Source organism: Falco biarmicus, chromosome 9 (assembly GCF_023638135.1).
Source record: "Falco biarmicus isolate bFalBia1 chromosome 9, bFalBia1.pri, whole genome shotgun sequence".
Classification (NCBI taxonomy): Eukaryota; Metazoa; Chordata; class Aves; order Falconiformes; family Falconidae; genus Falco; species Falco biarmicus.
Genome location: NC_079296.1, coordinates 7,845,031 through 7,870,415, shown reverse-complemented (window position 1 = coordinate 7,870,415; position 25,385 = coordinate 7,845,031). Strand labels below are relative to the sequence as shown.

Below are 25,385 nucleotides of genomic sequence, written 5' to 3'. Positions count from 1 at the left end.
GCATCCATTTTATGGGTGCTTTTTTTCTGACAAATGCTTAAGAGATGTTCCAGAACATCTATTATTTGGGGAAAAAAATTACTAGGAAGCTGAGGGTAATACTGTGTTACAGAGAATATGATCTGGAAAAAATCTTGAGGCAGAGCATGGATGGAGAAAAAAAATAAATTAATTCCTGGTGTCTCTTTGAGGATTACACTCCAACTCTTATGGAGTGGGAAACTTTCCATCTCCTGTAATACGAGTTGGGCTGGGTCCTCAGGATATCACCATAACAAAGCAGAGCTACAACTGGTAGTGGGCACAGGCAGATACAACAAAAACATTTTAAAAGATTTTATTGTAAACAAGAGATTTAATTGTTTCAAAGCTGTCAAATTTGCTGAGGGTAACCATATATCAAATGTCATGTAGGTTTTTCTTTTCCTAATCTTGAAGATCAATTGATGAAATGTCACAGCTACTCTGTTGTACTCCTATTTCATGGGCAGCGTAAGTCAGAAAAGAAGTAATAGCATAGACGTTAAAGAACTACTTACTATCAGAGCTATGAACAGGCAGGAATCTTGGCTTGGAGCACTCGGCTCCAGTTCCTAGAAGTACTGCATCTCATGGGGCCTGGATCTTCTTTTACTAAAAAGTTTTCCTTTCTGTGTTTTAACAGTCTTTCAGGGTTTCCTAGAACATATGCATATTTCCAGATAATTTATGCTAACTGAAAATTATGTTTCTGTAGAATGAGACATCCCTATCTCATGCACCTCTCTGAAATGAGATTCTCAGCCCTGGAAATACTATTTGCACATTGGCCATGGTCTTTAAGACAGTTAACATCTGAGCCTAAATTCCATTTTTAAATGTACTAAGAAATCTGTTTCATTAAAAATCTCAAGCCCTTGGATTATTTTCGAAAGAAAATACTCATATTAAATATATTCCCTTATGACCTTTTTTTCTTGGCTGTAAAAATGATCATTCATCTTAAATAGTAACACAGTGCCCTGCAATGCTGCGCGTTGGTGGAATGGCTCTACAATAAAGTTAAACTTCAAATGTTAATCTCTCTCTGAGCCACATCCTGTTTTCAGTTAACTGATCTCATATGGGGGAAATTTACCAGAGGAAATATGTCTAGTTTGGAAAGTACCAAAAACTTATCTTTAGTTCCTTTGTGTAATTCAGCACCTTTTCAGACAGAGGTGTAATACTTTTTGAGAAGTCTCAAAGCAAAAGAAAAGGAGCAAGCTGACAGCACAGAAGGGAGACATAGGTGCCCCTTCATACCGAAACAGAAACTGACCCATTGGTGTAAACACTGATCTTTCTGAAATTATTAACTTACACCTCTTTATATTACAAAAGCTTAAAAAGCCACCTCCAGAAATATTTTTGAAACTTTTTCAGAAACTAACTCACATCCTGGCAGCAACTGTCTGTGCAAGATTAACTTGCCATGAATTTTAACAATCCTAATGATAAGACTGAAATGTTTCAGCCGTAAGGACTACTAAGACTGTATCATACTTTTCCCATAGACTTTTAACTTTAGTTAGTACATGGCACTATGACTCTGCACTTGCAGCGTCTACAAGTACGTTTACAGCACAGAGAAGTAGAGAGAGGGAAGTGGAAATGAAGAGACTATACATGTGATTCTGCAAGTATTGGTAGGGGAAGTCTTCTCACTCACATAGGTGAATGTTGACATTTCAACTGGAAGCCTTAAAAATAACTGTAGTAAAACTGACATGCTTTTCCTCTTCCACAATTTCATTGCCAGATCTTAATAACATCCTGACTCTTAAAAAAGGTTACACATGCAGGTACCGTGGCTGTGTATGACCAGGTAATTGCACGCCCATCTTGCTAAATTAGTCATTTTCTTGTGATATGACAGCGTTACTGAACTGCACATGATGCTTTTCATCTGGTGAGATCTGAGTGTTTTATAAAAGGAAGCAAAAGTTACTGCCTCATTGCAGGGGAAGGTGGAAGCATTTAGTAGGCCAGTGGTTTACCCAGCACCACTCCGGTGATGTAGGGCAGTAAGCCAGACGGGTTCCCTAAAACTGGCTCTGCAGTTGGCTCCATCAGGCTTATGTTCACTTCCCCCTATAATGACAATTTCCTTTGCATCATCATTTTTAAACTGTGAAAGCCTTCAGAAGAAAATCATGTCACTTGTCAAAAGCCTGTCTCATTCAAGGGAAAGCAAAGGAATGATTATCTGGCAAAGCGAAGGATCAAATCCTTCTTTTGGAAACAGTCTTGCATCCTGATTCCTGTGGGACTGCAGGGTGGAACTGAAAGTAGCATTTGGCCCACAGGTGAATTTTTAATAAAAAAATTGAAGAGATTGTGGACATAAATGTAGGAAACCTTTTTGACAAACTGCTTGCAAGAATGGGAATTTTATTATTAGAAATCCTAGATGCTAGAAGATGGTCATTATTTGTCTCCAAGTCCCACAAATGAACCAGCATACAGAGAAAACTGAGCAGCTATCTGCCTTAAAGAGTCCAGGTACATTCTTACTGTGTTCTGAGTGTATTTTTAATACTTCCTGTTATTTTTAATTTACCACAAAGATGGTTGAATTTGCAATCTTGAATATTTTGTATAAACATTTTACATCCTGTTTCTTGGTTATTATGGGTTTCTTTAGCCTGTATTCTGCAAACAGTGCCAGGCTTGGTGCTTATAATATCTTCACAGTACTGTATCCTGAGAAGATTCATTTTTTTGTGTGTGTATATAGACTTCCAGTATATCGTCCTGTAAGGGATAAATATATATCTTACCCAGGGACCTGGCTATCTTTTTAGAGGTTTCTTCCTTAGGTGTATTTGGTTTTAAACTAAACTGCCCTTTTGAAGTCTAGAAAAATGTTTAGGTTATTCTTGCTTCGTTTGACAGCCCTTTTGAGACAAAAAGGTAGAAGTTTAATGGATTTTTTTTTCCTGGAAAATCTTCAATAAATACAGTATGTGTGTAGCAGAGGAATGCACGAAAAAGAATGATGTTATATCATACAGGCAAATATAGGAGTTGAGTCATGCAGCTGTGTGAGCAGAGTTTATGGATGGTCTTTGCTTCTTCATGAAAACACGAACGTAGCTGTTTATAACAGTGTGAGGGGAAAAAAGTTCCATAATTAATTCCAATATTTCTCTTAGCAATGCAACAAAGCACTACAGTATACTACACTTGAAGGAGGGCTATGTCTTGATGCCAGAAGCATCCTTCTCATTGATTATCCAACATAGCTCCAGTCTGTTTGGTGTTGCGATCGGTAATCTGGAATGATGGTGAGGGGGCAGCTGTTCCAGATGTGGAGCTATTACCTGTGCACACACCATGGGAAGCTCTCGGGCTGATGCTGATGAGCAATAACCGCCCCAGCAGCTTCCCTGCAGTCACAAGGCACCGGGATGCAAACATAGTTGTAAATGTAGTGGAGCAATGAGCCAAGTGAAGCATCTAGAGAACCACCTCCGCTTTTTATTTTTAATTTGCAGCTAGGACTCCCCCCACAGCGGTATTCCCCAAGTTTCTTTCCCGAGGAAGAGCTGACACATTTGCAGCTTGCAACTTTCTCTCTTCTAAGCGAATCCTGGCAGACAGCGTTACAGTGTGTGATTTCATAGTGAAATTTCAAGGGGAAAAGAGGACCTTCTGAGAGCGAAACTTTCATTTGTAGAAATCTTTACCGCGCTGCGAGCAGCCGAGAAGGTTTTGCATGTATTACCTGCCCTGTGCTAGCTGGGGGGGGTCAGTGCCGGCGTCGGGGGCAGCCGGGGGGCTTCTCGGTGGCGTGCGGAGGGCAAGGCTGCGGCTCCCGGGGGCGGGGGGGCAGGGGGTCAGACAGGGCATTTTTCCCTGCCATCGTGCTCGGGGCAGGCATGATTGCTGGCTGAGTGACAGGGTCGGGTCACCGCCGCTGTGAGCGGCTGTCAGGGTCAGGTCAGCCAAGCGCACCTTCCATGCCGGCTGTCCCGGGGGAATGTCCTCCCGGCGGGTCGGTGCCGCTCAGGCTCCCGAGGCCCGGGCCGCCGCCCGGAGCCGGGCCGCGCTGCCCCGGGCGGGGGAAGGCCGGCTCCCCCCGGCCCCCGGGCCGCCTTTCCTTCCCCGCTCCTCCCGGCCGGAGCGAGGCAGCAGTCGCCCAGATTCCGCCGAGCCGGCCGCCTGCATTTCCCCCGCCTGCGGCACCGCACGGCCGGCCTCCACCGGGGCAGGCACCGGCCCCGCCCCACCGCCGGCCCCTCGCCCCGCCGCCCCCTCAGGCCGCGGGCCCGGCGCCGGCGGGCTCAGGTAAGGGGCGCGGGAGGGGGAGCGCGGGCCCCGCCTCAGCCGCCCGCGGCCTGGGCGCCTCCCGCCCGCCGCCGCGCCCGGCCCCGCTGAGGGGAGACCGCCCGCGGCCTCCCCGGGCGCACGGGCCCGGCCCCCGGGGGGCAGCCGGAGGGTGTGGGGGGGCCCCCGGGGGTGCTGGCCGCCCTCGCTGCCGCCCCTGTGCCCTGCTGAGCCGGGGGTGGCGTGCCCTGGGGCTGCTGTGGTGCCGGGGTTGCCGGTGTCACCGGTGTCAGGCCCCCGCGGGTGGGCTGCTGCCCAACGGGCTCCGCGGGCACGCCAGAAGCTGGCGGGCAGCTCGTCTGCCCCCTCCTCAGCCGGGCGGCTGGTCTACCGCCTCCTCACCGGGCACCAGCCCGCCGGCTGTGCCTGTAGTGTCACTGGTTTTTAATTGACGGTTCTGGGCGGATGGGGAAGCCCCTGCAGTGGTGCTGCGCTCCCCGGCACACATCTGGAGAAGCCAAGGGAATTGGCGATACCAGGCCACTGAACATGCTGTTTGTCCAGAGAGGAGTGTGTTAAATCCAGGGTGTGCCCTGTCCTGTGCCTGGCCTAGGCAGCCTTGTGCTTCATTTTTTTCAGAGACTTTATTAGTCAGTGTTGCTTTTGGTAATACTGAGCTGGGTTATTGCGTGTCAGTACCATTACGGGGAAAAAAATAGATTTATAAAGGTGTTATTGTGATGAAACTGTATACGGGCAAAAAAATGGATTTATAAAGGCATTGTGATCAAACTATATACGGGCAAAAAAACAGATTTATAAAGGCATTACTGTGATCAAACTGTACCAGGCCCCTGGGTGAAAAGCCTTCCTGAACTTCCCAAGTGACTGTGGAGACACAACAATCGTTTTTTGTTGCTTTTTCAAAAATACTCAACTGCACAGCTCTTGGTAACTAAACCTTACACTGAATGTGCATGACACCTTGGCACATGTGGCTCAAGGCGTATCTGGTAAGAGCACAAGCGTTTAAGTACTTTGTGGACTTAAGATTTCCTTTTTCGTTTCACCAGTAGCTCTGTGACTTCAGGAAAGTCACTGCAAACACATCAGTTGCTTGGTTTCTGCATCTGTGAAGCATAATCATGAATTTTGGCTGCTGGGAATTGAAGGTGGTTGGGGATTTACTCTACAGGAAATAATTGTGTGTGATGTGAACTGATGGGATTGTAGCTCTAAGATGATGGCAATATTTACTTCATCTTCCTACAAGGTAAAAAAACTCTGGAAAGAAAACCCCAGCCCCTTATTGTAATATATTGTCCATTTTCAAGTTGTGTTTGAGGGAAATTTTAAATCTGTACAGTAATTTCCTGCAGGTACCTAGTCAAACCCCACTGTGACATTTAGTCACACATGTCACTTGTAGACTCGATTAAACAGATCACTAGGTTACTGCACAGGTTTGGAGCTGCTCGTGGACTTTGATGCCTGATACATTCTCTCACATCAAAGTGAGCCTGTGCCTGCTTGTTTGAGCGCCTATTTTTTTTCCTTATCTCTGACAGTTTACTTCAGATGGCTGAGAAAACAACCAGAGGCTCGCAGGATGTCCCTGGCTCTTCTCCTGATGAGAATGAATTTCCTTTCGGATATCCCACTAACATTTGTGAGGATGCGCCCGATCAGAAGTACCTGTGCAGCAACTGTAATAACATTCTGAAGAAAGCCCTGCAAACGCTCTGCGGCCATAGGTACTGCTCCGCCTGCCTCTCCTGGATTGTACGGTAGGTCCTGGCTCCAGAGGGTCACGCTGCTGTGGCAGAGTCTGTGGCTGCATACGCTCCCGAGAGCTGTGTCACACCGCTGTGCTCAGCAGATGAGTCTGTGGCTACTCAGCCCGCTGTGCCGCAGTCGTTTTACCGTTGAGAAGTACTTACCTGGGGTGGCGTGCAGGGTGCTCTCTACCTCCTTTTTTCCAGTGTGGAAGTCAACAGGGTGGGGAAGGCTGGATTACTGGGCTTGGCAGAAGTCAGTTTTCCTATCTGTAAGTGTGAGGGAATGATTCTGATTCAACCTTGAAGAACTAGTACAAGGCTGACTTAATACTTTCACGGGACTCCACGCTCCTTTAATAAGTGAGGTTACAGGATTTTAATAAACATCTTAAAGTTTTATTTTTAGTAACTCAGCTGGGCCACTCACTACATGTTAAGGTGCTGTGCCATTCGTGACAAACCATGACAGCCATTGTCCCAGACAACCTGAAAACCAGGAGCTGGGTGGGAATTTGCTTTGATCGATTAGCTGCTTCTGTCCTACCTTTTCTTTCAACACTTACACCTTGATCCAGAGCCTTTGGAAAAGGGTATGGCTGCCCTGCAGGTGAGAGGTGAAATTGCATTGCAGTTTGAGCTTTGACGTTTTGGAAAACAGCAGCTGTCAAGATCCAGGCTGGGCTTTAGTACTGCCTAAGTAAGTCTCATGCCTGTTACTACGCTTCCTCCTGGATGTTGTTAGTAAGCTAGTTTGTGCATGCCAGTTTGCGCAGGCCCAGCTCTCATCGCAGTGTGGGCCACCTGAAAAGCTGCATCAATGCACTGGCCACATGTGATTTGAAAATCAGTGTATAATAATGTAAAAATGGGTTGAAATTAATGTGTTTGACCAACTTGCATAAATCCGTTACTGTCAATGTAGAATAAAGCCCCTTAATGAAGCAACTTAAACCACAAATTCATAAAACTGTCAGCAGAACATAACCAGAATTGTTTTATCTTCTCACTAGTTTGTCCTTACAGCACAAACAGGAAACTGGCTCAAACAAGCTAACTTGTACAGTTTGAAATCAGTTATGCTCTGGTTGGGTGGATGCTTTTCTGATGAGCTTCCTGGTCTGTGTTGGTTCATTACTTGTCTGGATGCTAAATAGCACTGGCAATGAAACACCTCTGAAGTAAAGTTTTGTTTTTGACTTTTCCTCTGTAAAACTTTATGCTAAATACTTTGAGAGGAGATAAAAACCTTTTTTAGCTGCAGCAGGGTATTAACTTCTAGAACTTAATTCTGCACCGGTTTTACTATGTCTTTGTAATTTGAAGTCTATATATCTATTTTGGGAAAATGGGCATTGTCTGTGTTTTAAAAGAGTTTAGTTTTCATGTTAACTTTCCTATGTGGTGTTTTTGCATAATTCATGAGATAAATAGGTTTCCATCTTTATTCTTTTGTATGATCTACGCTGCTCTTATTTTGCTGAAATACAGATAAGATTTATGGGCCTAGTCATAGTCTTGAGGAATAGAACAGCAGGATTTTATTTGATGTCAGTGTGTTCAAGGATTGGCGCTTTGATGATCAAGAACTATGGATTTTGAATGGAAATTACAATTCCCATGGTTTTGTTTGTGTCAGTGTCTATACAAAGACCTCCTAAACTACAGTACACCAGCTGATTGTTATTTCATTCTTCTTGTTGCCAGAAACAATAAAAATGCAATTTGCCAGAAATGTAAAGAGGAAGATCCCAGCACTTTAGGTGAGGGAAGCCTATTGGCAGAAGAAAGGGTAAGTTGTAGTTCACAGTTCATTAATCTATCATTAACCATTCTCTGGACTACTCTATAGTCATCATTGGGCTACAGTTTAGGCAGCAGTAATATAAAATGAGATAGCAACTGACAGTTACACTTTTTAACTTATGCTTTAGTTGTTTGGATTTCCCACAGTTTTTGATTTTAAAAAGTATAATGGCAGCCTTAGGGCTTTCCAAGTCTGTCAGGTTCTGCAACATATAATCCCACACTCTACCATATAATTAACTTTTTATTGTCTCAAAAGAAACTGTTGCTTTCCTACTTGTAGTAGTATGTTTTAGCTGTAATTACTATCCTTATTAAGTATCCTAGTGGATTTTCCAATCTCATACCCTTCTCTGTACCCTTCAAACTTGTTACCAGACTTACAGGTGGAGCATCCCTAGGAAAAAAAGCCAGGGTGTCAGTTAGCTGGCTAAATTGCCGGAGAAGGATTTTGACAGCCAGGTATCAGGGGAAACAGTGGAAAAACTAGAGCTGAAACGTAATAGCTGATAGAAGCTGTGCACTGGCAAATGTTTCATCTGGAATTTAGTGGTGCTGATCTCTTTTGCTGTTGTGTGATTTTCCAGGCTGACAGCTGCATTATTCTATATCCTGAATACTAACTGGGCCGTAGGGCTCAGTCCCAGCTCGTCTTTTTCCTTCCTTTCTGGTTACGTGCAGGAATACCAAGAGACACACGTTCTGTCTACATTTTTTAGGGAAAAATGAAACCCAATAGGCAGCTGGCAGTGAGGTAAAAGACAAAGTTTAGGAAGTGGCTGCAGCAGAATAATGAATCTGCACTTAATCTAGGAAAAAATCCTCCGTTCTGCAATGAATTTCCCAGTAACAGAATTTCATACATCATGTAACCACAGATAGGTAGAGCTAAACCCTTATGAACTTTTTATTCTGTGTTGACTGTTAGTTCTCTTGTAACTTTGGGATTTCTCTGCTGTGGGATTCTCACCAAGTCTGCTGGGACTTTCTGCAAAAGCTGTGGCTGGGTTGTTGTAAAGAGGGCCCCACTCTTGCAAGCTGATCTGCCTGGGCAGATTCTTATCCCTGTTGAGTGTCCAGATGAAGTCAATCACCATGAAAGCATGAGAATCTGCCTATGTAGATCAACTTATAGCAAATGGTTGGAGTTTGTAAACAACATAAATAATGAAAATCATTTAGCGGGTTTATTCTTTATATGTGTTCCTGATAATCTTGGCTTTACCTTTGCAGTGGTTTTGTTTAGTGTTTATTGCCTATGCTATCTGTTTATGTGTTTGTATTTTATGTAAGATACCTACACAAGGAAAAGTAAGGCCCTATCAGGATGTGTATTTGCTTTATCTCATGCCATGATCTATTTCTGTGGTAACTCCCATCCCTTCCCTGTTACACTTTGGATTTACGATTCCTTCCTATGCAATGTATATGTCATTTTACCATGGTGCTGTTCATCAGCATCAGTTACTGAGCATCTGCATCTGTCACGGAAGTCAGAGGAGTGGGGGCATCCTCCCAAGCCTCTGCTCACACCCTGTCTGCTGTCACTCATGAGCTTGGCTTAGAGGACAGTTCTCTGCTCTGAACTGAACACAAACCACTCGTGGCTGTGTTACGAGTAACTGTAGACCCTGGTCCTGCTGCCGAGGCCCAGCCTTAGCTGGAGAGAAAGAACTGCTGGATTTATCCTGGGAAGCTTTTAGTCAGATGGATCTGTTTGTTAAACTTGTTGCTAGTTGATCTTCCTGCTCACATGAGTTGTGGACCAGAGTCCTCCTGTAGCTGGAGGAAGCCATGAGATAGACATTGTCTGGGTCAGAGTGCCAAGGGGAGTGCGTCTGGCAGGGGTTTTTGGATGGGATATGGTAGGACACAGCCAGCTGGGGGGCAGGCAGGTCTGGGCAGGTATGTGTGCCACAACAGCCACTCGTGATCAACATCAGCAGCACCTGCATCAACATCTTCCTTTGAAATAGCTAAAATGAAAGAAGGGAGATGTGCAACTGCAATATATCAAATCAGAAATATTTTCTCTTTGACCTGGAGCACTTCAATGTCAGTGAGAGTCGTTTCATTTACTGTATGGGGGTCTGACTCAGGTCCCTAAAGAAGTTCTGTGCAAACTCATGTGCCCAGGTAAGAGGGCAGAGGTTCAGGTGAATATTTAGAAGCAGTGGCCTGTGCAGATAAAAGAAGATACGAGGATTTCCTGCCTTGTTTTTTACCCAAATAGTGTCTTTAATGATTTAGCAACTACAAGTGTGAAAGAAAAAGCACAGGGAATGCACAAAACAGTAAGAAATGCATGTGCTGCTGGGACTGACCCTGTAGTTCAGTATGTTTCAAATGATCTATTTTGTAATGTCAGGAAATTCCTGGAGTTTTTCTGTTATGACACAGGAGGAAAAAGCCACCATGTGCCTGATAAATTGAATTTCTTCTTTTTGATTTTGCTCATAAATTAGACTAGAATGTTTTAGAGGATGAGGCTGGGGTGCTGTCACTAATTGTACGTTGATTGCTAGCTTAGTGCATAAACTCTTCCATGTATGCAGGTGGAGCCATACATGGTTTTGTACACCCTACATGATTATTTTTTAATTCCTTGTTTGTGGAGTTGTTTGCAGTTTGTGTGCAAAGTTCTGGAATTTGCTTGCAGGTTGAGATTAGGAAATTAATTTCAGTGAGACTCTTCATATGGAAATGTAACTCATTACTATTCGTAGCATTGGCTGTGCTGCTTTTGTGTGATTTAATACGGCAAATGTAGGTAAGTACAAACATCTTGTATCTAGATTAAAAAAACACAGGAATGTTGATTCTGATAATTGTTTGCTTATTTTTTTAGCTCCTTGTGTAGAATTTCAGTAACTTTATTGAAATGTGGGCATAATTTGTAAATGCTTTCCTGCCTCTATTTTTAAAGCTTCCCACCCCCCAGTTCTTTCCTTGCTCTGTGTTGTTACATGGGAAATCTGCAGTCCTCCATATTGTGTACTTAAGAGTACCTAAAAACATGCCAATAACTTTAATAGGGCTTGTTCTTGTGTCAGTTTTGATTGTGCAAGATGTAATAGTAAAAGTGTGTAGTGTTTCATAATTTACATGGTAATTGTACAGTTCTTCATGGTTAACATAATGAAAAGATCTACGTAGTGCAAAAAAAACCCCACTCACATATGGTTCACATTTCTTTAGTACACAGTGCCATACTAAATGGAAACAGCCATGGTCTGAGAAATGTACTCTCACTGCAGAACAGTCTCAAGTCCTCTCTGCAGCACGTTTAGGAGGTGTTAATGACTCCGATAATGAAACGCATTCTTTAAGCATGGCACATGGCAGCACCCTATAGTTCAGGTCCTGTCAGCACATTCATTGCATGTGACATATTTCAGGCTTCCGTGAAAAGAAACTTAAAATAATAGCTGTAGTTGGCTAGGCCTGTTTTCAGGAAAATTATATCACATCAAATAGTTTATTCTTGAACTGTAAGAAAGAAATTATTTCATAATTATTGGGGCTTCTACTACACTAAGATTAACTTGATAGGTTAGAGAGTCTTATGGCAGTACAATAAATTAAAAAAATAATAAGGGATTTATCAAGATCTGCAATTTCGATAAAGTCACTTTATTCCTATGTCAAGAATGCATGCTGGAGTACTTTCTGACCAGTGTTTTTTTTCCTTACTGTGTTTACTTTCCAGGCTTTTGGTGATGCTGCCATTAATAATGAGATTTCTGAACTAAAAGTACACTGTGTGACCCTTGGATGCAGTTGGTCTGGTACCATGAAAAATTTTGAAGTATGTTTAAAGGCAGTTTATCTAAATTAACATGCACTCTTACTTGAGTGGGGACAGAAAGACAATGAAACTGAGTTCTCAGCAAACACAAATTAAGCATCGTGATTAGAATCAGCGAAGGTATCATGATTTATGCCAACAGGGTATCTAAACCCACGCTATTAACTTCAGTAGGGCTTTGACTAAATCCAGAACTTCATGAATGACTGTGAAATTAATGTTGCACAAATTTACATCAACTATGATTCTTTTTTCCCTTGGGTTTACTTATTATTTACATGCAAAGATAGTACAGGCCAGTTTTGCTAGACCAGAATACATCCGACTCCAGAACATTGTTATGGGCAGTATCCTTAGTATGTTTTTATAAGAGTAATAATTTCCTCCTGCTTAAATTACTCCTATTGATTGAACGTGTTCACCATTGTTTTCAGACTGATGTGAAATGCCCCAGGTAAAGTATTTAAATAGGCAAGATTTGTGAACCTGCTATGCAAAGTAGAACAATGAAAAAAGGCAGATAATTCTGATACTAAAAGGCAGATAATTCCGATACTAAAGCAGCTCTATTTTGGTCCTCTGGTGTAGGAACAGAGGGTCTTTCTGCATTTGTTACAGGGAGTCCTCTGTGTACCTGGTGTGACTGTGTGTCTGATAAGCATCTGAAGTGCTGCTGCCTTTTCTTTGCTAATTTTGCACAGATTTTCTGTTTGAGCGTATTCTTCTTTAAGGAAAAATTCACCCCGTTTGCTTAGTTTCATGGTTTTGAGAATTGGAGCCCCTCTCAGCATGAATACATGGCAAAATTGATTTGAGATTTGGGCGTGTGATTGAAATTGGCATTTCTGAGCCTGTTCTGTAGGGGACAGCCATCTCCCTTTAAAGACAAAATCAGTTGTGACACAGTGTCTACAGAAGCTTCAGGAAAAGAGGTCAGAGTAAACAGTTTTTATTGCAATATTGTGTTTTTAAGAATCTGAAAGTAGACCTGTTGGATGTTATGAAAGCAGTAATGCTGATATTTTTCCTTGTTGAGAAGAGAGGGTGCAAATATTGAAAAGGAAAAGTTTTAAAAGCTATTCTGAACATAGGTAAGGATTGTGTCCTAATTGTTGCATAGACGGCGTCGGATGTCCATTCTTTTATCCTATGCAAAGATGTCAGCAGACTAACCATATTCATCCTATCAGACAGAGCAGGATGGTCTTAGTGCTCAGAAAAACCCACCCCAAACCCCACAAAACCCCCCCCAAAAACCACCCTGAAAAAGCCCTGGCTACAAGTTAGGGATCTTCTAATACAAGGAAAAAAGCTGGGACCAGGATCATGGTATTTTCAAACAAAAGCACTAGAGAAGAGACAGTTCAAGGGAAACCTCATATTTAAATTTTTCAAAAGTTTTGTTGCGGTTTTTTTTTTAAGTTAAGAATTGACAAAAATGCCCCAGTAAAGTTGGTGAATTTTTCACAAGTAATCTGAGTAATGTTGTGGAGTGGGACTTTACCTAAGTTTAGAAGAAATGCAAAGCAAAGATATAGGTTGGCAGAATGGAGACTATTTATAGATTTGTAATTTTTTCCTTTTTTTAATCTAATTTTTATCCCTTATTTATAGATAAATGTGATAAATTCAGTTCTCATTTTGGTTTATAACTTTTTACTTCCAGGAGCATCAGAGCTTATGTGAATATGCTTTAATCCCTTGTCACACTGGTTGTGGACACATGGTGATGAGAAAGAAACTTGCAGATCATTTGGAAAATGGATGTGTTAATAATGTGACAATGTGTCAGAAGTGTAAGCGGAGCTTATCCAGCAGTGAATACCAAGTAAGAACAGTTCTCCGTTTCAAATGAGGGCTTTATATTAATGGTTTAAATAATCGATCATGACGCTTTTCATTCTGATTTGTGAACGCTATTGCACTTGGAGAATATTTAGTTTTCCTGCGTTTGCTGATTTTTCCATGCATGTGTTGGAGGGAAAAATGAGCTTTGTTTGAGAGTTTGCTTGTGATGTTACAACAGAGAGGGGAAATATCTGTGTGCTCATCCAGGACTTGGGCAGCCCATGTTTTAGCTCCTGTCTCAAAGCACGTGTCCCAGTACGAGACAGGTAAGAAGCAGAACACAGACAGTGGCAGGGAAGAGATCTTGAAAGTGGCTGTAATTTTATTCAAAATAAAACTGCCCACAAACTCATAAGGCAGGATTTTGTCAGATAGTATTTCTATTAGGTGTAACTCTCCACATTTGCAGCAGTGACCATGTGGACCGGGAAGACCGTACTCTGAATCTGCCGCAGATTTCTCGGTGACTATTTAAACATATTTTTGTTTAATTTATAATTTTGTATTTTGTATATTTTATTATATTTCTGACTTTTAATTTGTGTTTCCTAATGTTGTGACAGGGACTTGTGAAATCTATGTGTATATAGCCTGCACATATATGTATATACACAGGGTAGCACTAGCCTGTCCCCAGCATTTGCTCAAAATCCTCTTTAAAACAATTTTTTTCTTTTTTTCATAAGTTTGTAGTTGATCATCAAACTTCTAAGTTTATGTTACCACACCTGTTGCATTCTTTCTTAAAAGTAAAGACTTTCTTAGTCAATGCTCAAAATTATGATAGCAGGGCAACGTTATGCATTACTGACTTGCAGATTTTAAGTGCCTTTATTCATTCATTTTAGCTTAAATAAAAGGTGCTGTTTATTTTCCCACGTTTTTGTAGATGCAGCATGGTCCAGATTCTGGGAGTGGTCTGAGGGCATAAAGGGAGCTAATGGAAACTATTCTGTGTTGGTGAAGAAGGAAATGGTGTGGTGGGGCAGATAGAAATGATAGAAAATTCTCTGTTCTTATACGAAGAGATTGCCAGAGGTACAGCTTCCATGGCTCACTTCTCAGCCTTATAATGGAGGTATATCATCTGTTGTTTAGGATGTTTAATTAAAAACTCCTGGAACAAAGCAATAGCAGCATGAATGAGAGATGCCCCATGCTAACACTGCTGTGTGTGTTTCCATTTGAAAGCTCTGAAAACATTCTCATCCCTACCACACCTAACTTCAGACCCTGTGGGCTCTATTATAACAGAAAATGTTGCTGGGGCAACACTCTTTTGGGGTGTAGCATAATGAATATTGTACCCTCCAGATGATTTAAAGAGAGTAATTGCCAGCCTTGGAGTTTTGTCCTGGAATATTAAGACCTACAACGTGGCAGGAGGTTTGTGAATATCTCAAAAAGCCTGAAGTAAATAGCAGTGGATAGCTTAGCAAGTCATAACTGTCATGAATTTATGCCTTTCCAAATACTGAGCTGTGAGATTTAATTGACAGGGGGATAACAGTCCTTCCAGGGTAAGAATAAGGTGCTTTTGCTAACACATACTTCTTGGGAAGCTTTTGCACGTGCTCTTTATATCTTACTAACTCTTACAGGAGAGAAGAATATCTGAACCTAGGCACAGTTTTACCAGTGTTAAATCCAGTGTATGTTTCGGGGAGACAGTAAATACCAGAAGGTGGCAACACTTAATCCCTTTCAGCCTTCTGTAAGTGCACTAGGCAGGCTGGAAGAGGAAACCTGAGCTGTGCAAGTGTTCCCTGAGCACCTTTCTCTTTTCAGAGGTCTGTGATACTGCAGATCCACCTCAGTAGGCTTCATTTGCCTGAGATGAAGAACTGTGTTGCTCCCACTCGTTCTGGTTAGCTATTATGTAATTAATTTTCTGGCTAGGAAACCTTGGCAACCACACAGGGGATTTGCCTTAAGATGTTGATTTTTCTGTGCCTCCCTTAGTTAGTATTTGTCGAATTAGAATTTTGCTGGTTACGTGATCTGCTTTATTAAATTTGCAGTTACGTGGCATAAGGATTTTGATTATTTGTGTGCATTCCATGTATCTGTAGTTCTCTGGGAGCAAATAGTAAGTTTTGTGCACTGCTCTCACTCTTTCCATCTTTGCCATTCAGTTACTGGTTTTGTGATGCTTGCATTTCTGTATTTTAAATAAACTTCTCACCAACCTCTGTCCCCCTCAAGAAATCGGTAATCTGAAGGAGTCACATAGCAGAAAGGAAGAAAATAAAGGCATGCTTTGTGCAATAGCTAAGATACAGGGTATTAAAAGAACGAGTTAGAGAGTGAGAAGAAACTATCACTGTATTTCTGAGGATCAAAAGAGAAACCTCAGGACTCTTTGCAGGGGAGACTTGAAGGTTGCTGGAATGGCTTTATGAAAAAATTTCTAGACTGCTATAGGAAGTGTACTGGCATGCAAAGAAAGGTGTTTATAAATACTAGAGACAGCCCGCCTGAACTGCATGAACTGAAAGCTGACAGTTGCTGTCTTGAATACACACTTTACAGCTGCATGAACCAATGGCAGGAGGATTACTTTACCTTTCTTGGAGCCAGAAACGGCAGGAAGTCTCATGTTAGCAGTAATGCATTTTGCATTAGCACATTGTGATGGAAAATTTGGATTCCAGCCTTCAAAATGTCAATAAGCAGGATGCAAGAAGGGTCTGCATGTTAAGCAGACTGTGAGGTCAATGCAAGAGTTTATATGTGGGTTTCCTGTATGTTTGCTTTCTGTTCTGTAATCCACCTGCATGTCATCACATATATACATGTCTGTCTGTGTGTGTACGCACATAACTGTGGTTAGAACTGGGCAAGACCTGTACATTGCCAATCTTGTATCAGATTTCCCATGGTTAACCTTGCAAAGCATCTGTAAGTAGTTTCCAAAAGCTCTGGGCCCCGTAAGTGAAAGATCACACTTTGTACTCTCACTTAACAGGTATCACATCTGGAGATCCGTCACCGAGCATGCCTGCTGGGCTGAGAGGGAGAGTAATCAGCTTAGAGGCATAGCTGGAGAAACCTCTTGAGCCTGCAATTCATTGTACAGGGGACAGCAGTAGCTGCTTTTAGCAGATGTGCTTCAGTCCCAAATTTCTGAACGTTATTTCCTCTAAAAAGAAGCCAGAGAACTTGCAGCCTGTCGTGTATTGAGGCCCAGAGCAGGCACTCTCTGGACGGGGGTACAGGATTTTGCACCATGGGGAGCTTGTAGTGCTCCTGAGGAAGTTACCCTTCCTTAAATCCACACCTTCCAGGAAGAAACCAAGAAACATACTGTAAACTTTTTCTTCCATAACACAGACTTTCTTGTAGAAAAGTCTGCCAAATTCCCGAATTTCTGTAAAATGGGAATAGCATTCCCAAATACAAGCTTTGTTTCAAAGACTCCTAGGTAGGTAAAGATGCTCAGTTATTTTAATAACGTACTGAATTGTTTTCTTCTTGTGCTAATGACAGGAACATTCATGTGAAGACAGTTTATGTAAGGACCAAAACCCTGTGCAAACAGAAACACCAGCAAAGGAGAAGGTAGGTAAAAGATGAGTGACTGCAGTACAGCTTTATTTCAGTTAATAAAAGTATCACTTGTTCATTTAGATTAAATAAACATCTGAGAACATCTTTAGATATGGCAGTTGTATCTAGGCACTTTTTAAACCCAAACATAGCTCTGCTGGCTATTTTCTCTTCCCCGCTCTCACAGTTAACTTTGTTGAATTATCTTCTCAATTAATCTTACAAAAGTGGGGAAGTGTTTATTTCCTTTCAAATATCCAGGGAGACCTACATGAGCAAAAGAGGAGTATGCTGTATAACAGTGCATTTAGAGAGACACACTTCTGCTTATGGAGGGGGTCTAAATCTGAAAGTCAGTCAGAGCTTTTGCCGTTCATTCCCAGGACGTGCTGCATGACACAGCTCTTCTGTGAATTCTTTAAGAAGAGGAAGAGAGCTGGAGCGGCTGTGTGCATGGTGTAACCCCCTGTGGTGGGCCACTTTACTTACTGGCATCTTATTTATGAGAAGTTGTTACTGGGGAATCACTGTGGTTTGTTAAATGATGTTATATCATTATGTTAGATGGACATTTAACTGCCAGGCTGCATGCAAGAAGCATGCAATCAACCACACCCTTGATTGATTTACCAATGAGTTTTCAAAGCTGGTTGGACAATGTAAGCTGCGGTAATGCCTTGACTTGAATTAACCTGATTTGTAGCTCCTGGGATTGTGCCCTAGTTGTTTATAGGTAAATAAAAGCATCCCTTTCAACTGGTGTTTGATTATTTTGTTTACTTTTTTTTTTTTCTCCCAACAGAACCGCTCTACACCTTTAATCAACAAGGATGGATGTCGTTTTTCTGAAGTAGGCTGTTCATTTAGGGTGAGTGAAATGGCTGCCTTCAGGAAGGTCTCAAGTGGTGCACAACTCAGCACTGTGCCTTCGGTCTAGCCAGCCTTTTGTGTTTGAGGTAGTAGGCCTTGATTTAAATAATATCTTTAGGAAAAGAGGAAAAGTCTACCCACTTTTAGTAGACCAGCAGAGGTGGTGTTGGAACTGCCATGGTCGCACCGTGCATGTAAGGTGCAGTTCAGCCAGTGATACTCTGTATCCTGCACTGTACATTCACTTCAGATAAAAATAGATGTTTGTTACAATTGTGCTGGCTTATCAGGTACGCTGTTCTATGCTGTTTCAGATATTCCCTTCAGGGTAACGCCTCTTAAAACAGTAACGGGTCACCTTTGCATTTTAGTTGGCGTCTGTTGCCATGTCTCATCTTTTGTGCACAGTATATGTGTTAAATATTGGCTTATTTGAGAATCTTGCTGGGACTCTGCCTGGCATCCCATTTAATACAGATATTGTTCTTTTTGTGTAGCATGTGTACACATGTGAACACATAGCCTTATTAATGATTAGAGGGCTTGTTACTTTCCCTCTCTCCGTGTCTCCTCTGAGAGCTGGCTGCTATGTGGCTGGGACGGTATCTTGCAGTTTTTCTACCTCTGTCTCTCCCAGGAAGTTAAAGGGGATGTTGTTTGATTTGGCCCCAGGCCAGTTACAGTAGTTGTGTGAAGAGTGTGTTGACAGTGTTGTCTTCTTACAGGGAAGCAAAGAGAAGATAAAGGAGCATGAAAAAACTGCAGTTGGGGCCCACATGCTGCTTCTGCTGCAGCACATTAAGCAACTGAAGGCAAGCTTGTGCACTGCTGCCAAAGCTGCACATGGTTTCATCCCACAGCCAAAACTGAATGTGAATGGCGCAGGAAAAAGCATCTCTGATCTGCAGATCCCAGTAGGGCTGGAAATCAACGGGGACCTGGAAGTAGACTGTTTCCCTGGATCTTCTGTTTCTGAAGATGAATCTGTTCTGCAACAACTTGTGAGAGAGAAAGTGATTTCTGAGCTAGAAAATAAGCTACATGTGTTTGAGAATATTGTGGCGGTGCTCAATAAAGAGGTAGAGACTTCTAACTTGGAAATCACAGCCTTTCGGAGACAGAGTGAACTTGATCAAAATATAATACGAGGCCTTGAGCTGAAGGTAAACAGTTATGATAAGCACTGGATGTGTGCTTGTTCTATAGATAATGAATATTTACATAGTGAGAGGTGCTGTAGAGATCAGGACAGGGATGGGCACAGGAATTTGAGCTGTGAAGTGTTAAGTTCTGGACACATCTACAGGATCCTTTTGGTGTTCTGGGTAAATTTCTGAATGGGGATCTCAAATATTTGTTATCTAAATGTGTGTTTAGGTGCCCAGGTATTCCTGAGAGTTTTGAATGTCAGAGCTTGCCATGATCAGACTGTGAGCAAGCGAGACAGTTATTTAATTGACTGATCCTCTTAAAGCAGCATTACACCTTGAGGACCAAACAACCGTCTATCCAGTTGTTTGCCTTATGTATTAACGCATAACTGTCACTTAAAAAAAAAGTAAAAGGAGACCCTTCAGAACGTGAGGACTCCAGAACAATTCTGCTACTTCTGCAGCAGAACAGCCTGGAGAGAGGGGGTTGATTGAGAACTGCTCTGTTTTTTCTAGATTGCAGAGTTGCACCGGTGCCTGACGCAGAAGGATGCAGGCCTGAGCAGCCTTCATAAGAGTCTTCTGTTCTCTGAGCAAGCTTCCTATGACGGGGTCTTTCTGTGGAAAATAACAGATGTTGGCAGGAAGTTACAAGACTCTGTGACTGGAAGAACAGTCAGTTTGTATTCACCAGGTAAAACACATGACATATATGTGTGTTAGCAGAACCCAGTCCTTTAGAAAACTCACTTATTTCCTACTTATTTCTCTAGAGTGGTGCTTCTTTCTGCTCATGTGGACAGGAGTTTTTTTTTAAAATAGCTCCTTAAACTAAGATGCTGTTTATGCAAAGACGTCAGGCTCTCTGCCTCTAAATCAGGGCAGCTGTGATGTGCTTTTCCAGAGAGTTGTGTTCTGTTCTGGGCTTTCGTTTTGCATTTTGCCTTGCACTGCAGCTACTTGCCCTGACATGTGCTGGATCCATCTCTTCTAACCCCAGTTTGGTGCCTGATGGTACTGACTGGCTTTCTGCTGCAGTTTCCTTCTATATGAAAAGTAATTTGATTAGGTAAAATATGCTTGTGCGTCTAATAATAGGTAATTTTCACCAAAGTGTGAGGCACTAAAAGTATTCCAGCCACTGGATTTTCATCACTTATAATCTCCAGAGTGTACTGATTTGTATTTTCTGATCTCTGTGATAGCAAAACCCATTATACATTATCTTTTCCCCTATGCCAGAACACTCATTATGGGTTTTTTTTTTCCAAAGGATGCTTTACTAACAAAGAGTTCTGATTTTCAGCTTTCTACACTGCAAAGTATGGATACAAGGTCTGTCTGAGGGTTTATCTGAATGGGGACGGGACAGGCAAAGGAACCCACGTGTCCCTGTTCTTTGTTGTCATGAAAGGAGACTATGACGCTTTGCTCCCATGGCCTTTCAGACACAAGGTAAGAAGGGCAACCTTTTCATATCTGATCCCGGCATAAACCCACTTCTCCAGGTGAACACAAGGGGACGTTTTCTCTGGAGTTTAGTGGAAGTTGGCAGTGCTTTCCCGTTTTCCCCCTCCGATGGCTGCTAGCTATACTGCAATCCTGAGTAATAATTTGTCTCTGAATGGAGTGACTTTACACAGGGCAAGCTGCTCCTACCGACATTCCATGTGCTGCCTTGCAGGATTTTCAGACACCAGAATACTGGTGTTTGATATATCCCAGCCTGTGTCCACCTGGGCTAAAGCCAGAGACCTATTTTTTCCTGGCTCTTGCTCTATCTTACATAGATAATATCAGTTTATGAGGGGATTATGGTTTGCTGCCTGAAGCACAAGTGTTGGAAATGTGCGGTTAGAATTCTACTTCAAACGTGCCATAGATGTCTTCTGTGAGCCTGATCTTTTTTTTTTTCCCCTCATTTTGTAAGTGCAGTCTGATAATGGCAATGATGGTTAGAAAAGCAGTGGAAGTAAGCACAGGGTTCTGTCTCTGTTCTAGCACTTGCCTCTGTGTGGTAATAGTTCTGTAAGCTTTTTGTACAAATAGCCTTACCACCATTTACTGGCCAACAAAAATAGAAATCAAAGTTCTCAATCCTCACTGGATTAAAAAATTAATACATACATTTCACGTTTAGAGCTAAAGAACGGTGAGTTAATGAAAGTAGTAATGAGATGGGGAGATTCTATACTGATATTTAGGTTGTGCCTTTTATGTATTTGCGTACAGGCAACTGAACTGTTCCTTTTGATTCCAAACCACAGTAACAGAATGAATGTAATGACTGTAACCAAACTCAGAGGGTTTAAGTTGTTAGGAGAGAAAGGAAAGAAAAGTCTTTGGGCTGTGCAGTTCTCTACCAAGAAATAATTCCTTACTTTATTTAATTTTGCCTTACGGGTGGCAAAGTTTTAAATACTTCATCTGGAAACTGTTACAATCTCCCTTGTTCATATTAACTGACCTTGCAGGTTGCAAAACGTTCGTTGTAATTTGTATTTAGGTATTGATAGAGCATCCAGCTGCTTTTGCAGCACGTTTTCACTTCTGTCTCTGACATTTTCTGGTTTATTTTTCAGTTCAGTAACTCATCATTGCTGCATTTTGTTTTTCAGGTTACATTTATGTTGCTTGACCAAAATAACAGGGAACATATTATTGATGCATTTCGCCCGGACTTGACTTCTGCTTCATTTCAGAGACCAGTGAATGATATGAATGTTGCAAGTGGCTGTCCCATGTTCCTCCCTTTGTCCAAATTGCAGTCACCTAAATATGCCTATGTGAAAGAAGACACGCTTTTCCTTAAATGCATTATAGAAACAAATTAGTATAACTTGAAATATGGCTGTCTGGTAAATCACCCAGTGAATTTCATTAGTTTACAAGAAAAAACCCCACACACATCAGCTTGAGACCTTGTATTAGTTTTCATGTGCACACAAAATCAGAGAGCCTGAGCCTGTGCTCGACTGAGTTAATTCACATCAGCTGCAATCTGCCTGCTCGAGTTAGCTACTGCTGAGCATGCCGAGTACTTTGCCCAGTGCCCCACGGAGTACGCTACTGCGAGTGAGAACTGTGATTATTTCATCAGCACAGCCGATACTCCCGCTTTAGATGTAGGTTACGGTCACCCCCCAACCCCGCAGATGCACTTGTGGAACAAGGCACCATTCTTTCTCACACCTGGCCACACCTGGCCCTGGTGTGGGTGTCATTCTGCCTAGGGAGGGCGGCCCAAGCTCCCTTCTAGCACCCTTGGCTTTGCAGGTTTCTGGGGTGCCAGGGCTGAAGCTGAGCTTTCCATTCCTCCTGCAGCGTGTGCCGCTCCCTTTCCCGGGGGTACGAGGCGAGGACCTGTCAGACTGCGCTGGCTGGCAGCCATCCTGTGGGATTTTGGCTGTTCCCCCACCAGGGACAACGGCAGATTCCTTCCCCTGAGGCACAGATCGGGTGTCTCTGTTTGTGCCTATTGATGACCTTGAAGGCAGTGAGTTGTGGATAGCATTTGTAGCTTGAATTCCTTATACTGGATGATTTATTTCTTGCTATTTATTTTAGACCTATATTTATGCGCTCTGTAAAAGAGGCGTTCTATTGCATCAGCGATCGGTGACCAAATTACACTGTGCCTTGGGGAAATCACCTCTGGTATTTCAGGAGTTGTTTGACTTTCCCATTTCAGATATTGAGCTCTGAGGGTTGTTAACCCCTGGGAAGTCCAGAGCTGCCAGTCCAGGTCATGGTAAGGACCCCTCAGAGCTTTGTTTTAAAGTGTTCTGTTGCTTCCTGAACCTTCAAGGCAAGTGACTTCCTAGAAAGTACTGATCTTTTTTTTTTATTGCTTAGTTCTTTTTATGTACTCTGATGTTTAAGTCTTTTCACATGCTAAAATAGAAGTAACTGCTAGAATTTTTTATTTTTTTTTCAAAAATAGAGGTAAGGAATTAATTTTTTTTATAAGCAAATCAAGCTCAGAAATATCTGGATGTGTGTGAAGTTCAAATGCTATGCCTTATTCCCAGAGACCACCGAGCCTCGCCCTCTTTGTTCCCTGCTTAACCACCAGCTAACCAGGATGAGTGGAGTCGAGCTGGGGTTTGGTGCAGCGGTTTCTGAACTTCCAGCAAACTCGTGTCGCAGCTCAGCTTGAGCTGTTCCGCAGGACGGGTGGGACAGCAGTGGTACCACCAACCCAAGGGCCGAGCTTGCAGACAGAGGCAGGTGTGTACGTACAAGTGAAGGGCCTTTATGCAGTTCCTTCATTCATTTCTCCTTCGTGGTATCTCCCAAGTCCCAATTGAAAACACAAAGCCGACAGACCATGCTGCGCCCACTGCGTGAGAAGGGAAAGGAGAAACTGTCCACTTACATTTTGCAAACCATGGGAACGGCAGCCGGCGAGCAGAGCTGGTGAAGTGTTGTGTGTTGGGACTAACCTCCAGCCTGACTGCCAGCATATGAAGAGATTTGCCAAATCTCTGATTTCTATCTTGACAGCATCCTTTAAAATAATTAGTTGTGATGAAGTATCAAATGTCAAAAAAGCCCCACCCCATAAAGAAATACCGATCAAGTTTGGTTGGGAAGGAACTGAATATTCTTTGCTGTCACACACACACACACAGTCTCTCTCTGTCTTTTTCTCTCTTCCATGTTTAAAATGTTCTTTCAGGGACAGAAAGTTATTTTTCCAGTAATGCCCTAGCCCCCGTAACCACACTGGAGTAATAACGCCTCAAAATATTACACTTGTCATGGCTGTGTAATTTTAAGTGCTGTATTTATTACAATCATTCATATTTTCTTACAATGTTATTTATTTCCTAAATAAAGCTCACTACCTTAAAAAAGGCTTGTGTGTTATTTTCACTGGAAAACAGGGAATTGAGCAACTTGGGGACAGGATGATAGCCGTTTGCTATTGAAACAGCTCACTGATTTTTCCTGTAGTAGCACCGAGCCGGTTTGCCCGGCATGGGGCCCGGCTGTGCTGTGCGCTGCCCGGTGACCCAGAAATAACCAGTCCCTGTCCCAAATTGCTGATGATGCCGATGGTCAACCGTGGCGCTCAGGATGCGGTGCCTTGCCTGTGGTCCTGCAGGATCTCGGTGGAACCTTTGGGACCAAACCCTAAAGCATCTCTGCTCTCACATCAGTGCCGTCACGACAGGGTCAGCTTTTCTTTGCCTGGGGAAGCTGGTGTGTTTGTATGGAAGGTGCAGCACCCAGGACATGGGGTTTTGGCCTGGAAAATTGGAATGAAGGGTTTTTACCCCCCACCAGCTGGGCTCATCCAGAGGGATGTGGGCACGGGGAGGTGAGAGTGGGTGATGGCAGCACAATCTGGCACAGCAAACCGATTTCCAGAGCCTCTTCCGGCTACCGCAGCCAGGGAGGGAGGCGGCAGCTGATTGTAAAAGAATTACTGTGGATTAAGATAGTGGTCAGCTCTGCCTGGTTGCCAGGGGAATCGGAGTCGCTCCATACCTGTGTAAGCTTTCCTGGGTCCTCGCTGGCCGTGGAGCTGCTTTTGCACTGGGGGTTTTTAATCAGCTGCTTTTATCGTAGTGGGAATTGACTTCCCAGGGAAGCTCGGCTGCCTCTTTGCTCCACTGTCAAGTTTTTTGTGCAAAATCCTTTTCCACGTAGAGCTGTTATTTCATAAAAATAATTAGGAAGGTTTTTCTTGAGAGACAGATGGAGGAGGGGGGATGTGAGTAAAACCCATGTGTTGATGAGAGCTGAGGGAAGAGAATGTGTGGGAGAGAATACGTGAATGTGTGTGTGTGCAAGAGAGAGTATTTATGTGTATGTGTCTGCACTGAGAGAAGCAAAAATAAATGTGTGTGCGTATGTGCATGTGCAGGCTGAGAGAGACACCCAGCAGAGAGCGAACGACCTGACACTTCTGTGCTTCTCTCTAGTGAGATTCTACCAGGACTGATCACACTGATTTTCTTCAAATCCCGCACACAGACAGGATTTCACTGATGGCAGGAGGTCAGATCGCACCAGAGCAGCACAAGCTGCAGGGAAGCAGAAGCATCGACACTGGCCACATATGTACCCTGGAGAAAGGATGTGACGCAGCGGGGCTCTGGCCATCCCGGTGTGACCAACACCAGCCCGTGCCTCCCCGCCCTGGACATGGGAACACATCTCCGGCCTGGATGGCAAATGTCTGTAAGGGAGGAGGTTCATTGCCAGCTCTGCTGGTGGGGCAGACGGCCCGTTGATGTAACCCCATCCCCGGGATGGGACAGGGATGAAGCACTGCTC

General features: G+C 43.0%; 1 protein-coding gene across 7 annotated transcripts; it reads left to right on the top strand.

Annotated features, from left to right (window-relative positions):
• The first annotated feature begins 2,227 nt into the window (after window positions 1-2,227).
• On the top strand, window positions 2,228-23,956 carry TRAF1 (TNF receptor associated factor 1). 7 transcript variants are annotated; one of them, XM_056351933.1, is made up of 11 exons: window positions 2,228-2,523; window positions 5,859-6,077; window positions 7,773-7,857; window positions 11,581-11,679; window positions 13,346-13,507; window positions 17,017-17,088; window positions 17,879-17,944; window positions 18,672-19,109; window positions 19,614-19,791; window positions 20,404-20,552; window positions 21,716-23,956. In XM_056351933.1, exons 2-11 carry the CDS (start codon window positions 5,869-5,871, stop codon window positions 21,929-21,931), a joined length of 1,674 nt encoding a protein of 557 aa, XP_056207908.1. In that variant the 5' UTR covers window positions 2,228-2,523; window positions 5,859-5,868; the 3' UTR covers window positions 21,932-23,956. The 7 variants fall into 7 exon arrangements, with proteins under 7 accessions (XP_056207908.1, XP_056207907.1, XP_056207904.1 ...); XM_056351932.1 differs by lacking the exon at window positions 2,228-2,523 and adding an exon at window positions 3,578-3,732; XM_056351929.1 differs by lacking the exon at window positions 2,228-2,523 and adding an exon at window positions 3,842-4,311.
• Window positions 23,957-25,385: the final 1,429 nt, after the last annotated feature.

Bases quoted from the DNA above. Each gene is read 5' to 3' on its own strand.
- TRAF1 (XM_056351929.1), top strand. From the start codon at position 4,004: ATGTCCTCCCGGCGGGTCGGTGCCGCTCAGGCTCCCGAGGCCCGGGCC. The intron at 4,312-5,858 runs GTAAGGGGCGCG...TATCTCTGACAG, and splicing joins CCCGGCGCCGGCGGGCTCAG to TTTACTTCAGATGGCTGAGA. The intron at 17,945-18,671 runs GTGAGTGAAATG...GTCTTCTTACAG, and splicing joins AAGTAGGCTGTTCATTTAGG to GGAAGCAAAGAGAAGATAAA.